This window comes from Mus caroli, chromosome 18 (assembly GCF_900094665.2).
Source record: "Mus caroli chromosome 18, CAROLI_EIJ_v1.1, whole genome shotgun sequence".
NCBI lineage: Eukaryota > Metazoa > Chordata > Mammalia > Rodentia > Muridae > Mus > Mus caroli.
This window is the reverse complement of record NC_034587.1, coordinates 7,081,633-7,095,453: the sequence shown is the minus strand read 5'-3', so window position 1 is coordinate 7,095,453 and position 13,821 is coordinate 7,081,633. Positions and strand designations below refer to the sequence as shown.

Genomic DNA, 13,821 nt, shown 5'->3' with positions numbered 1-13,821 from the left:
AACCACTGAGTGCTTCGTCCTCCAGCACACACTCACTCACTCCCATCCCCCACAGGACCCCAAGAGCAGTGAAGACAAAATCTTTACCCAGGTGCCAGCCTTTGGGCACTTCAAGAGCTGGAATCCTTGTCCCACCCCTTAGTAGTCACCCCTCTAGGCACAAACTTAACCCCTCAAGGTACCAGGTCTTGTGGGTCTCAGAGATATTAGGGATGGGAGAGTCAAGGTGCCAAGACAGTGGTAGACACACAGTGTATATACAATAGATGATATTCATCATTAATGTGTAAGTTCAAAATATAGTCGAGGCTAGCTCACTAGGTCTAGGTGCTTTGTAGTCAGCTCAGAGACCTGAGTAGAGGATCTACGTGGCAGAAAGAGAAAATGGACACCTCAAAGCTGTCTTCTCACCTCAACACATGCCAGTGGCCATGCACCCCTCCCCCACACACATATGCACAGTAATATGTAATAATTTTATAACATAGCATGAACTGCTTTGGGAAAAAGCCCAAGGTTAGAGTTTAGCTATTACTAGGTTAATATAAGTGACATTTGAGTTTTGCCCAGAGCTCTACCTTGAGTTGCAGTTGGCATTTTATTTGCAGTCTAAGCATGCTGGATGGGAAGTGACTGAGAATGCCTTGGGAGACCAGGGTGCGATCACATGACTTCTGTAGTCACATCTTGAGTAAAATCAAAGGCTGTGATGCCAGGGAGTGCAGGGCAGAGCTGGCAAAAACCGTAGGGTTTCCCTGTCTAGGCAGCAAACCTACCCAAGCAAACTCTGACCCACAGCTTGCTGCACACTGGAGACGCCCCAGAGCTGAGAGCCACAGTTCAGCTGGAATTATTTGCTGCTGGGCATCTTGTCTTCAGCCTCATGACAGCTTTGCAGCTTAGATACCCTGGATACCCACGGGGTGAAGCAACCCCAGCTCTTGGGCCTCATGCCTTGGTCAGACGGTCAGGCCTCACCTGTGTTTATCTCTTCCTCATTGTACACGTCTACCTCCAGCAGCCGGATGAGCATTCGGAACAGGATCCGAAGGAACTGTAGATAGGAGCCGGTCTTCCCCACCTGATGCAGATGGTATTGAGGAGGAAAAAGAAAAGATTTCTTTCATTCTTTGGCTCTTCAGCTAAGGTCTGAAGAGGTCTTCTGCCACCCCTGCCAACCCCTAAGATGTCCCTTACAGCCAAGACAGGGCCCACCCTGTTCTATCCGTACCTGGGGGGGCCCAGTGAGCAGAAGCCGCCTCGGGTGCAAGGTTCGAGCGCCTGAGATGGGGTCTGGCTGGTTGCTGTAGTCAGCGTGGTGCTGCCGGGCTGAGGTCCATTGGCGGTAATAAAGGGACTGCTCCTCGCTGCTCATGTCTTTGTGCAGGCCTGGTCGCAGGGAGCTCACCCAGGCCACATCAGCATGGGGCAGCAAGGACGAGGAGGATGGCAGCCTGCCACCCTTCTGGGATCCCAGCAGGCTGTATGCGGCTTTGGATAAGATGATCACGGGGGGCAGGGCTGTGTGCAGGCCCCGGGGCTGCCTTGACCACGCAAGAGCCTGGGCACTCGAGGATGAGGATGAAGAAGGCTTGGAGGTGGTGCTACTGGCCATCGGAGGGCCCAAGGAGTCACACTCCTGCTTCAGGATCTCCCCGACCACAGCGGTGCTGGCAGAGACCCCTTCATCCAGCCGAACGCTGCTGGTGGGGGTCAGAAGCTGCTGCTGGGGTCTGCCAGCCGTGCTAGAAGAACTCACCCCGTTCTCCATGATGGAACCTAGAAGAGGACAGTGGAACTCATCCTCTTCTCACCCCTCCCTTATGTCAAGGTCACTACTGAGGATCTACACCTCAAAACAAAACACAAAGGCCCAAACCCACCCACCCACCCCTACCACCACCACCACTACCGCCAAAACCTTTGGAACCGCAGTCACAGTGATGGACTGTTCTTTCTCCCTCAGTCTCCCACTGCTCCCTCCTGCTCCCTTGCCCTGGGTTGTGGGTGGAGTTGGCCAGTGGGAGATCATGGCTAGAAGTTGGGTCTATTTCCTCTTAACAGCCAGGTTAAGAGCACTGACTGCTCTTCCAGAGGTCCTGAGTTCAATTCCCAGCAACCATCTGTAATGGAATCTGATGCCCTCTTCTGGTGTGTCTGAAGATAGCTACAGTGTACTCATATAAATAAAATAAATCTTTTTTTTTTTTTTTAAAGTAAATGTCTCTTGGGCTGGAGAGATGGCTCAGCAGTTAAGAGCATGTACTGCTCTTCAGAGATCCCAAGTTTAAGTCCAAGCAGCCATGTCAGGTGGCTGCTCACAAAGGCCTGTAACTCCCAAGGATCCAATGCCTACGGTCTCTGTGGGCCCTGCATCCTTGTGCACCCATTCCCCCTAAACGCGCGCGTGCACACACACACACACACACACACACACACACACGCACATATGCAGACACCTATTAAAAAGAATAAAATGACTTTTCTCAAACAGCAAGGCTCTTTACTGCCCCTGTGACCGAGGACTTCCAGCTGTTGAGACCAGTGCACTACTCCGCACTGTTTGTATAAAACGGTGTTCTCTACTCCATTTCAAGGGAGACTGACTGCCTCAGCCTGCCTGCATGGGCTGAGAAACTGCACCATCTGTGGGCTACCCATCCGGCAATGAATGATCAATGACTTGTTCCTAGAAGCAGGAAGGGAGCCACCCTGTAAGTTTACTGAGACTGCAGGGGACATGAGTATATTTAAATCCTATAGAACTTATTGTACACACTAGACCAAGGAAAGCTCCCTCTCCTGACCCCTATAAAGTGACAAATACCTAACAAAGTGATGGCATGGTTGCAGGGCCAAGTCATCTGCTACCAAGGACCAAGGACGCCCTCGCTGCTCTTATAGCTTGGACTGAGCTTGCTGCTGTTGTCACAGCCTGCCTGTCTACCTGTTCCCTAACTGGACCTGGATTTAACCTATCCTTTTCAGTTCCTGATCCATTTCCTGCTTTGAACCCTGCTTCAGCCTTTCATCTAGCAGTTGAAAGCTGCTGCTTCACTTGGAACCTGACAACAGTTCCCCTACCCCGCCCCCACCCTGGGTTTGCACAGGTTTGACTTGTTCTTCTCCGCCCACTTTTGAACCCTCCTGACCTCTGCTACAGCCTCTTTAACCTGCTTTCATTCTGACCCACTTATATACATCTGTAGATACACGCATGCATACATCTATTCATCTATCCATCCATCCATACACTATATGTTGTGAGAGTTAATGTTAGTAATTAATATTGGAGTAAAGAACCTGTGTTCACCTCAGCCAGGCTTCCAAGGAAGGCAGATTATAGGATAAATCGCAGTCACTGCAGCCACTAAACCCTGTGAGTTTGTTACCACATATGTGTCTATCGGCATAGTGTACACACGACGTCAGGCACTTGGCAGAGCCTATCTCCCTCCCACCCTCAGCCTCAGCATCTTTGAGGAAGCCCAGGGGCTAGGCTCTGTAGGGTCTGAGTTTTGGGGGTTGAACAGGGCTTTGTCCTGAGACTTTTGTGGGTTTATCAGATCAAGTCAGGACACTGTTGGTGAGTGAGGCAGACAGTGGAGGAGGCATGTGACTGAAAAGTCACTGGGGGTGGGGGAAGCTAGAGTGACACCTCAGTTTCTATGAGCAGTTCTGTGCTTGCAGAAGACTGGGGCTCACATGACAACTCACAACTGTTAATAATTCCAGTTCCAGGGGACCTGATGCCCTCTTCTGACCTCCATGAACACCAGGCATTCAGGTAGTATAGCTACATACAGGTAGGCAAAATACTCACACATAAGATAATTTTTAAATCTTTTTTAAAAGAGATCCACTAGGAAGGGAACAGCTTCCCACCAACTCATTTTCCTGACCCCACCCACTTGTTTCCCTCCCCCACCCACTCATTTCCCTCTTCCCACTCATTCCCACCTCCCCCATTTCCCTTCCTGATCTCATATTCCCAAGATCCCAGAGATGATTTCCCCTCATTCTGTTACCTGTACTGTTCTCTTGGCTTTTTCTGAGATGGTTTCAGGAAAACTAAGGGCCTACAGTGGTGGGGTTGAGGAAGGACGGGATGGGGTAAACCTGTCACCTGCTGAGGGTGAGTAGCTGGGTATAGCCTAGAGAAGGGCCGGTCTCATGTCCCTTCAGGCCACTACAGATAGGCGGGTCCTCAGGCATGGAGTCATCTGACAGCTGCTGACAGACGCAAATGGAGACCAGTACTACCTGGGCATGTGCATGCTTGCACACACATGTCTGGCAATAACCTGATCTCCATGCTAATTCAGAGAGTGGGTGGGGTGCTTCACTTCCGTCTCTTCCTTGTACTTTGATATATCATCTGATTTTTCTACATTAAACTTTATTACTTTCATAATAAAATAATTGGAAATAGGGTCTCATTTGCTCTATTACAATTTACAAAAAAGAAAATTTATACCAGGCTCTGCTGTCAAAACTAGTAGCCCCTGAAAAGCCTACAATATAGTAACACCTGACAATTAGTACTTAAGATAACTAGTCATCCATCCATCCATCCATCATCCATCCATCCACCATCCAAACATTAGTGCCAGACACTAAGCAAACCTAATACAAGCTTAGAGCTTCCATCTCTAGACTGAGAACAGGTATTCATACACATGTGAGCTCTGGAGTAACTGGAAGGAGATGGGGAGGAATTGGGAGCAGCTGTGAAGCAAGCTGATTATGGTTTTTGCCTGTCACTAAATTCATGGTTAAACTCAGAGAAAGCTGTACCCATTCAGTTCTCCTGCTTTGCAAGCACCCTCTGAGCAGCTGGAGTCTAGAGAGGCGGTCTCTGCCATTGCTTGGAGACTTGTGGGGGTCAGTACCCAGCTCTACCTTGTGGAGAAAGAGCTCTGACCTGAGGTTCCTGTGACAGCACTGCTGTTGCTCTGTGGCCTTTCCAAATCGATGAGCAGCTCCTCAGAATCATTCTCACTGGCGGGGACCCTCTCAGCCTCCTTTGCACTGAGGTCCAGGGCAGCAGCAGGCCCCCGGATGACCTCTTTGGAGACATAGCAGCATGCCAGGCCCACCTCCTGCTCCAAGGCCGTTCGAGTTAAATAGCTTGAGTCGATTAATCGCAGGTCACAGTACTTTAAGGATCTGTATAGAATGAACCATATTAGTGGCATGTCTCTCCAACACAGAATACTTAAGCACGCCTGAAGGTCCTGAAGACCACAGGTTTCAGTATTGGCTAAGTCTGCTCTAAATCTCAGCTCTGTCACCCCTCACCTAGCCATATCTCCCTGTGCTTCACTTCCCCTGTGTCCCTGAAGTATAAAAGAGAGAGGACAGGCGCTAGAGATGTAGTTCAGTGACAGAAGACGTGTGCAGCATGTACGAGGGAGGCCCTGGGTCTCAGCTGCAGGGTCACTAAAGAGCAAAGTCCAAAGGATACGGATGAAAGGCTGGCTTGTGAGATCGATGCAAGGGAAGAGGCATAGTACAAGAAAACATTTAGTGTGGCTGACACACACAATAAACAGTTGATGCTTTTATTGCTATTGCCCTCCAGTCTATAGCCCTAGGTCCTCCAGAGAGTTTGGAGCATCAGATCAACAAGGACAAAGTGCTTTAAACTCTATCAGTTAATCTACCTGTCTGTCTGTCTGTCTGTCTATCTATCTATCTATCTATCTACCATCTGTCTGTCTATCATATCTATCCATCTAGCATGTCTATATCTGTCTGTCTATCTGCCTGTGTGTCTATCTCCTGCCTTTCTTCTTTAGCCTGTCTGGCTGCTTGGCTCTGGGGTATAACCTCTTTTCCTCTGTGGCTTGGCCCCATTCCAGACCTGGTGGTTCTGGTAATCTGAAAGAAAATGAATGAGGCTCTGTTTCTTTTTGTCCCTGCATGAAACAGTTACTGCCAGACAACTGAAACTGGTTCATCAATCAATCGGCAGCTCAGCTGTGGACCCATGGAGCTGCAGAACCAGTGATTCAGATCTTACCTGGGGAAAGTTTCTCCAAGAGGGTCTTTGCCAGTTAATATCACTATGCAGGGCAGACCTTCCAAGTCTTGATATGTCCGAGGGATCCACTCGCCCTGATCATTTCCTCTCCAGGTCTATAGAAGAGACACAGAAGAAATCACTAAAACTCCTCATTCAAATTTGTATATTTCATAAAGGTTTCTGGATACAGGCTTCAGACACACCAAGCTACCTAATGATCCTTATTAAGTGTGTTAACCACTCATATTGGAATGCTTCTTTTTATTCTTGTGATAGGGTTTTGATGTTTGAGATGGGGTTTCATTTAGCCTAGACTAGCCTCACATCCCCTATGTAGCTGAGGATGACTTTGAATCCCTATCCTGTTGGCTCCATCTCCTAAATGCTGGCTTACAGGCATGGGCACCGCATCCACCTCTGCATTTGCTACCTTCAAGGCATGGACTATGAGAGCATGGACTTCAGTTTTCACCTCAATAGCACGGAAAGGTATTGGTATTCCTCGTGCATTAGCTCCACAAGCTGGAAAAACACCAGAGCATCCTACTGCTGATGTAAAACTGGCTACACTTGCTGGCTCAGACAAACTCTGGGGATTCTGTGATGAGAATGGCCAGTTTCAGTTGTTAGGGACTTGAGAAAGACTTTTAAAAATCATCCAAAACATTTTAATCAGCAAATAATGAAGCCAGCCTCAATTTTGGTGGTTAATTTTTCTATTTCTTCCTTTATTGACTGTCCTAGAGGTGCTGTAATCCTTGCTGTAAGTTACTCAAGAGACTGGGAGAGAAGCTTCCAAGTTCAAGGCCACCCTTAATGAGATGTGTATGAAAATAAAAGGCAAAGAGGACTAGAGGATATAACTAAATGGTAGAACTTTCCCAGACACAAAACTGTAGGCTCAGTTCCCCACCTAACCTGACAAGGAAGGAGTGGCATGGCGTCACCAGAGTCTGTAAGACTGACCAGGCTGGATCAAAAGCAAACCCAACTGCCCTTACTGAAGAGGGATGCCACCTGCCCCTGGTCTACCACATACCTACAGAGCACCCATTCTTCACATATTACCATGAACACTTATCCACGCAGATCCTTTAATAACTTGGACATCAGTCTTGAAAACATGACTGTATGATGCATGAGGAAAACCGACGTAAGAAAGATGTTCAAGGGTGAAGGATCTGTAATTGTTTGTTTCGGTTTTATCTGAGATTGGGTCTTGCATGCCCTAGGCTAGCTTTAAACTTGATGTGAGGTTGAGGATAAACCTGGACATGTGATTCTCCTGCCTCTACCTCCCAAGGGCCGAGAATACAGTTGTGTGTCACAACACCTGGTTTTGTAAGGCGCTGGGGATCCAATAGAGGACTTCATGTGTGCCAGACACCAACAGCTAAGGTACAGCCTCAGCACCCAGATGGTTCCAGTTTATAACAGAAAGACAATAGGCCAATTCAAGTACATAGGTTTCAAAGATTATTATTTACTACATGTACAGAATGTAAGTAGGCTTTATGTCAACTTCCCAGCATGGCTTAACTGGCACTTCCGATAATGCTTAGCAAAGAAGGACTAAGAAGCTGTTGTTCAGGGTGTATTGGCACATCCCTTCAATCCTAGCACTCCAGCCGCAGAGACAAGTGGATCTCTGAGCTCAGTGGAGTGTTCCTGGGTATATCAAGCACACTCCAGGTCTGTTCCATGCCCAGGAGTAGCTGGCTGACACAAAACAGGAACTCCAACTCCAGGGAATCTGATTCTTCTTCTGACCTCTGTGGGCATCCATATCCACACCACACACACTGTGGGACCCTGGCATGGCAGCATATGCCTGGAACGGGGTTGCTCATGGGGAGGAGGGGGACGGGAAGGAGGTTTCAAGGTCATGTTCAGCTACATAGGACATTAGGGCCAGCCTCAGCTACTTGAGACCCTGCCTCCAAACAACACCTTCCTCAGAGGGACAGCAGTTCCATCCCTCTGCACTCATGGGGAACAAAGAATTGCCCCACTCAGAGCAGACAGCCCTGGAACAGGAATAATTTTACTCAGTGATCTTCACACTGAGTTTATGCTCTTCCTGACAATAGGAATTCCCCTGAAAGTATTTTAGAGTCTGGAATTCACCATTAAATCATGATCCCACCAAGGGTAAAGAGGTCGGGATAGCAATAGGTCAATGATAAGATGTCTTACCACTCGGGAGGTTTTCCACCGAGTGTGAAACACACCTCACTTTTACTCCTGACAAACAGCAGCCAGTCCCCCACTGTGCCCTGCTTTCCCACCAGCCTGTTCCTCATGATGGATGGTAGTGACTTCCATGGATCTGCTCTGCTCTGGCCGCTGAATTATTTTTTCCAAGGCACTTAAGCCAACACAAGACAGGACAGCCAATTAGTTCTGGCTCCATACTGGGCTCACTACCCAGGCAACTGTACACAAGTTTCACATGCTTGTTGAGCGAAGTGACTGATTTATTTAAGATTAAAAATTTAATCTGTCCACGGTTAAAATTTTAATATCTGTCATCTCTGGCCAATTAACTACAATGTATAATAGGATAAAGAGGGTTAAATATAAGAATGAGGCTATATAATGGGAGCAGTGTTGCATTTTACCCAAGACTGAAGATAAAAGGTGCCCCGTGCCTTCTGAGAGTGGCAAGGCATCCAGGAGCATAAAAGAACAGGTAACCCAGGCGGCACCTGTCAATAGGTGGTCCTGCTTACGTGAGCATCCCAGTAGGAATGTATATGTTCACCCTCACACAGATAGTACAAGAGAGCAGAGACTGAGGGGGAAGAAGAGGGTTTGAGAATCTGGGACTCTCTTACGCAGCTGTATCTCACAGTTACTCATAAATGGAGGGGCTTTCACTGCCTTGGGAAATAATCACTAGGAAGCCCTTCACATAAGGCACATGCTCGGACAGCAGTTCTCAGCCAGGGCGCACACACAGCCCAGCGGCCCCTTCCCTAAGCACTGCCAATGACCCTGGCACTCAGAGGTGCGTGATAGACAGCTTCATTGTGTTTTCTAGATAGGTTTTTATAACCTACTGAAATATAATCATCTTTTCTTTTCCTTTTTATTCCCCCAGGCAGGATTTCTCTGTATAGCCCTGACTGTCCTTGAACTTGCTCTTCAGACCAGGCTGGCCTTGAACTCAGAGACATGCCTGCCTCTGTCTCTCAAGTGCTGGGACTAAAGGAGTGTGCTACGGCCAGCATATACTGACCTTCTGACAAATGCCTCACGGCTGTCAGGACGTGGATATGGAGAGTCAGGGCCAACCCAAGGAACACCCTGCAGTGCTAGCAGAGCTCAGCAGCAGTTGAGGATTCTCCAGAGCGCTGCTATGCACGTGACTATTGCTTCTAGTTCCTTAGGGTTTTCAGACTGCCTCAAGCCCTTGTCTCAGTGACTCACTGTCAGGAGGGCTGGGAGGCGTTGTTATTCACCATACGAATTTTCTACAACGTGGCCTTTGGCCATAATTTTATTTTTCTTCATCACTAAAACCTCAGTGACACACATCTACTCACAAGAAAGTCCAGGTAGAAAGACCACCTGATTTCCTGTCACAACCTGTTTTTAGATGACAGAAGCTGCCTCAGTGGCTGCTAGGACGAGTGCTAAGAATCCTTTACCTACTGTGCAGCCTCCAGCTGACACATGGACTAGATGCACAGAAAAGAATTAGTGAGACACACATGGCAGTGGGCTAGAGGCATCCCCACCCAGGTCAGGAACAACGGGACAAATTGGTCCTCTCAGTTCTTGCACCTGTACTTAGAGAGCATGGAGACCAACTGCAAACGCACAGGAAAAGGGAGCTGATGGGATCTGTAGAAACTGGTGTCAACTAAGAAAATCCAGTGCGTCCTTTCATTTAGCTTAGCCTGGTCAGGGAGGTGAAAGTCACACATGTGCAAAACTTACCCAGCTCAGTCAGCTGGGTGATGCATCTACCCAAGAGTCCTAGAAAACAGAAACAAACGGTATGCCTGCCCTTTGCTAACCTTTAATCGGGTTACAAAGTGGGTTTCAACAGTGAGTTCGGAGGCGGGGTTCCCCAGGATGATCTCAAAGCGATACTGCAGACCCAGCTTGTCTCGCACTTCCTGCAGCCGCTCCTTGGCCAGCATCGCCAGCTGCACAGAAGGCACTCTGATGACAAGCATGTGTCCCTTCCCACTTTTGTTTTTTCCTGGGGAGGTGATAAGGTCATCCATAATGCTGAGCGTTTCTGGTGTGCTGTGGTCTCGGAGGGACGCCATAGTGGTGAGAGCCATCAAGGCCTCTGAGTACTGCTGGATGAGTAGATAGCAGCGCACGACCATGCTATGCAGCCGGGGGTACCTACAGACAGAACGCAGGGAGTTAGCGTTCAGCAGGAACAGCAAGACAGTAAAATACAGATGGAAAACAGCAGGAAGGGGCTAATGTGCAGAATAACTTTGGATCCCACATTTCTAGAAGTGGCTCCACCTGAAATGCATGTAATGTTGGGACAGGTAAAGGAAATTAGAGTTTGAGGGCTGGCCTAGTCATGCTACCTTCTCAAAGTACCACGTGGCCAGCACCGGGACCAGGAAGCCGAGAACTGCCAGACCACAGAAGCAAGCCTCAGGGCTGAGCAGCTCTTCCCCCCTCCTTGCCCCCCACAGCAATTCAGATGCTCATTAAACACTGAGCCAGGTTAATTGTGTCACATTTCCTCATGCTGTTGCGGGAGGCATGCCAGTTCAGCTCTCTGATATCTGACTACAGTAAAGGAAACTGAGACACTGCTCCCATTATTCTTGGTGTATCAGACATAACAAGAAAAGTAAGAAAGAAAAGATAACTGTAGTCGGAGTGCTAGAACGAGCCTGTAACTCTAGCACACGTAAGCCAAGGCAGGAGCGTCGAGAAGCTACGCTCAGTCTGGGCTACATAATGTGCAGATTACAGTTTAATGGGATGCTATTAAAAAGAAAAAACAGCAAAAAAGCAAAGCAAAGCAAAACAAACAACAACAACAACAACAACAAAAACCCAACACATGAATTATTGCTAATTTGAGCTCTACGGGTAGCAGAAATATATCTTCCCATTAAAATGTGAGTTGGTAAGTGGAGCGGTGGTGGCACATGCCTTAAATCCCAGCAAGGAAGGTGAATCTCTGTGAGTTCAAGGCCTGCCTAGTCTACAGAGCGAGTTCCAGGACAGCCTGGGCTACACAGAGAAACCCTGTCTCAAAAACAAAACAAAACAAAACAAAACAAAACAAAACAAAACAAAACAAAACAAAACAAAACGAAACGAAATGAAACAAACCAACCCCCAAAACAAAAACAAAAAAGTGAGTTGTTACAGGGGAAATTGGAGCTAGCTGGAGAAATAGCACCCCCTAGTGGAGACCCTTTTATTACCAGGGACTGATTAAGGGAGCCGTGGAATCTGAGCATTACTGTTCTCCCCTGTCTAGGCTGCCAGGTGGCAGAGTCACATTGGTCATGACGCTGTTCAGGCGAGGTAGAAAAGAGATGTTATTTTGGTGCTCTTCATCTGGAAGGGAGACTTGATGGCCCAAGGGCACAGGCCACACTGGCTGCTGAGAAGACAGGCACTGGCAGGGCAGGGCTGTGCAGGGTTTGAGGTGCTGAGCCTGGCAGAGCATTGAGGAGTTTGGCCCCTTTCTTCTTGGCTACTAGTTGGTAGCTCAGGGTAGGCACGTGTGCTCTACTTTCTACTTCTCCTTAAAATTGAACAAATGTTCACAAGCTTGCCTAGAAAAGCCCAGGGTCAAATACCAGTGAGGGCTATCAAATGCGTACCATTGCTTTGAAGAGTTTTAGAGGGAAGGTACCAAAGGTGGCCAGTACTCTAGCCTCTCTACCTTTCACTAGGCTGAGTGTGAGGACTGAGTGTGGGGACTGAGAGAAACTCAGCTACTTGTTCTTGATCACTGACTGGAGACAGACTAGTCTGGACTGTATTCAGGTCTCTGTCATGTCTTCTTGTACTGCAGGGTTTACTAGGCTGAGAAAAGCACAGAAGGTCACAGCTGGGATAGTCCTGGGCTAGTGCTGTCAGCCATTCAATAAGTCACAGGCATGATTAGCTTGGGCAGAATGCTGGAGGGAAAGAAAGCACAGGTGAGCTGTAGTTAAAGTTTAGGGTTACTTTACTGGCAATGGGTTTTTGTTGTTGTTTGTTTGTTTTAAAGATTGATTTTTTTATTTCTTGTATATGGGTATACTGTCACTGTCTTCAGACACACAAGAAGATGGAATCAGATCCCATTACAGATGGCTGTAAGCTACCATGTGGTTGCTGGGAAGTGAACTCAGGACCTCTGGAAGAACAAGCAGTACTTTTAACTGCTGAGCCATCTCTCCAGCCCAGGCAATGTTTTGTTTTGTTTTGTTTTGTTTTTAAGCTAAAAATATTAACTTTAAAGCACAAACATTTACAGTCCACACTTTGACAAGATGATGAAATGTCCCCATCTGTTTGTATTAAACTATGACTGTGGTTTTGTATGGTATAGTCTTAAATGACAGTTATGGGACCATCTTTTAAAACACAAGCCATGCACTCCTGAGGCACTAGGCTGAAAGACAAGTTCTAAACAGGGCAAGGAACTGGGTAGGAAAGTAAAAAGGTGCCTCTGGGAGGACACCACTTGACAGTTAATGACACAGGGGTGGTGTCTGTCACTGAAAGCTAACAGCTGTGAGTGCTGGCTCCACTCTGAGCCTTCTCCCTTCCCTGACACAGCGGTATCTTGCTGGTCTGGGCATATTTACTTGTCTTTACTTTTATTTCTCTTTTTTAAAAACATTTTCAAGATGATGGGGCAGACTGGTGAAGCGCTGACTCTACCCAAGCAGGCTCAGTATTAAGAACCTAGAGCTACCAGGAGGTCTAACTTACCTCCCTGCCCATCTGGGATGGTCACAGAGGGCGGGGAGGGATGTTACCCTCCTTTTGAGTCTACCAGTCAGACTCTGAGAAAACAAACACAAGACATTCCTAGAACTGAGGAATGAAGGGAGGCTGACATGGTAGGGAGAATTATCCTTAAAATAAAACAAATAAGACTCTCACCCTTGAAGGTCAGGACCACAGGGTGGGTCCCACGGAGACATGTTCAAATGTTTTCATTCCTTAACCATGTTCCCTATGTAGCTACAGTTTCTAAAGGGCAGCTTACAGGGGCCTGTCTAAGGATCCTCGTCCACAGTGAGCAGGTGAAGGGGAACAAAGCCTGAGGTATCATGTCTGGAGACTGGCTAAAGGTCAGGGCAGTGGCCTTCAACACAGATTCCCCTCTGCAGTGAAGCTGCCCAGCAGACAATCTGGGATGTGACAAACAGTACTGGCCCCTCCTGTAGGATGCCCTGCTTTTGTTCTTCTTGGAGGGCCACCCGAAACCTGTGGTAGGAGAAGGCCACCTTGAGAAAGATATTTTTATATGGCTTCTCCATGTCACTTGCATGAACACCACCAAACTCACTGTGAAATGGTCAGACAGACATTCGACTATTTTTGACATATAGCTAAAGCCAAGGGCAGCCTTCCTTACCTCTCCAAGAGAGTGCTCACCATCTTCTCAAAGGTCTCATCGCATCTCAGGAGTGGGCTGGTGATCCCCCACTGCAGAGACTTGCTGTACTCATCCAAGCCAAAGTACAGCTTCTCACAGCCTGCATCCTCCTGATTGAAAACAGCAGAGCCATGAAGACAGGTTTGGTGGGGGGCAAGGGGAAGCAGCAGGTTTGGTGGGGGGCAAGGGGAAG

General features: G+C 47.9%; 1 protein-coding gene across 2 annotated transcripts in view; it reads right to left on the bottom strand.

Moving 5' to 3' along the window:
- The window catches only part of Greb1l (GREB1 like retinoic acid receptor coactivator), a 231,759-nt gene that overhangs the window by 16,604 nt on the left and 201,334 nt on the right, over nt 1-13,821 (bottom strand). For both annotated transcript variants that reach the window (XM_029471989.1, XM_021150817.2), the window contains exons 18-23: nt 13,608-13,738; nt 10,054-10,393; nt 6,026-6,141; nt 4,925-5,169; nt 1,232-1,779; nt 979-1,081 (exon numbers count right to left, since the gene is read on the bottom strand). In XM_029471989.1, coding sequence (XP_029327849.1) covers nt 979-1,081; nt 1,232-1,779; nt 4,925-5,169; nt 6,026-6,141; nt 10,054-10,393; nt 13,608-13,738 — 1,483 coding nt within the window. The remainder of the gene's footprint in view (nt 1-978; nt 1,082-1,231; nt 1,780-4,924; nt 5,170-6,025; nt 6,142-10,053; nt 10,394-13,607; nt 13,739-13,821) is intronic.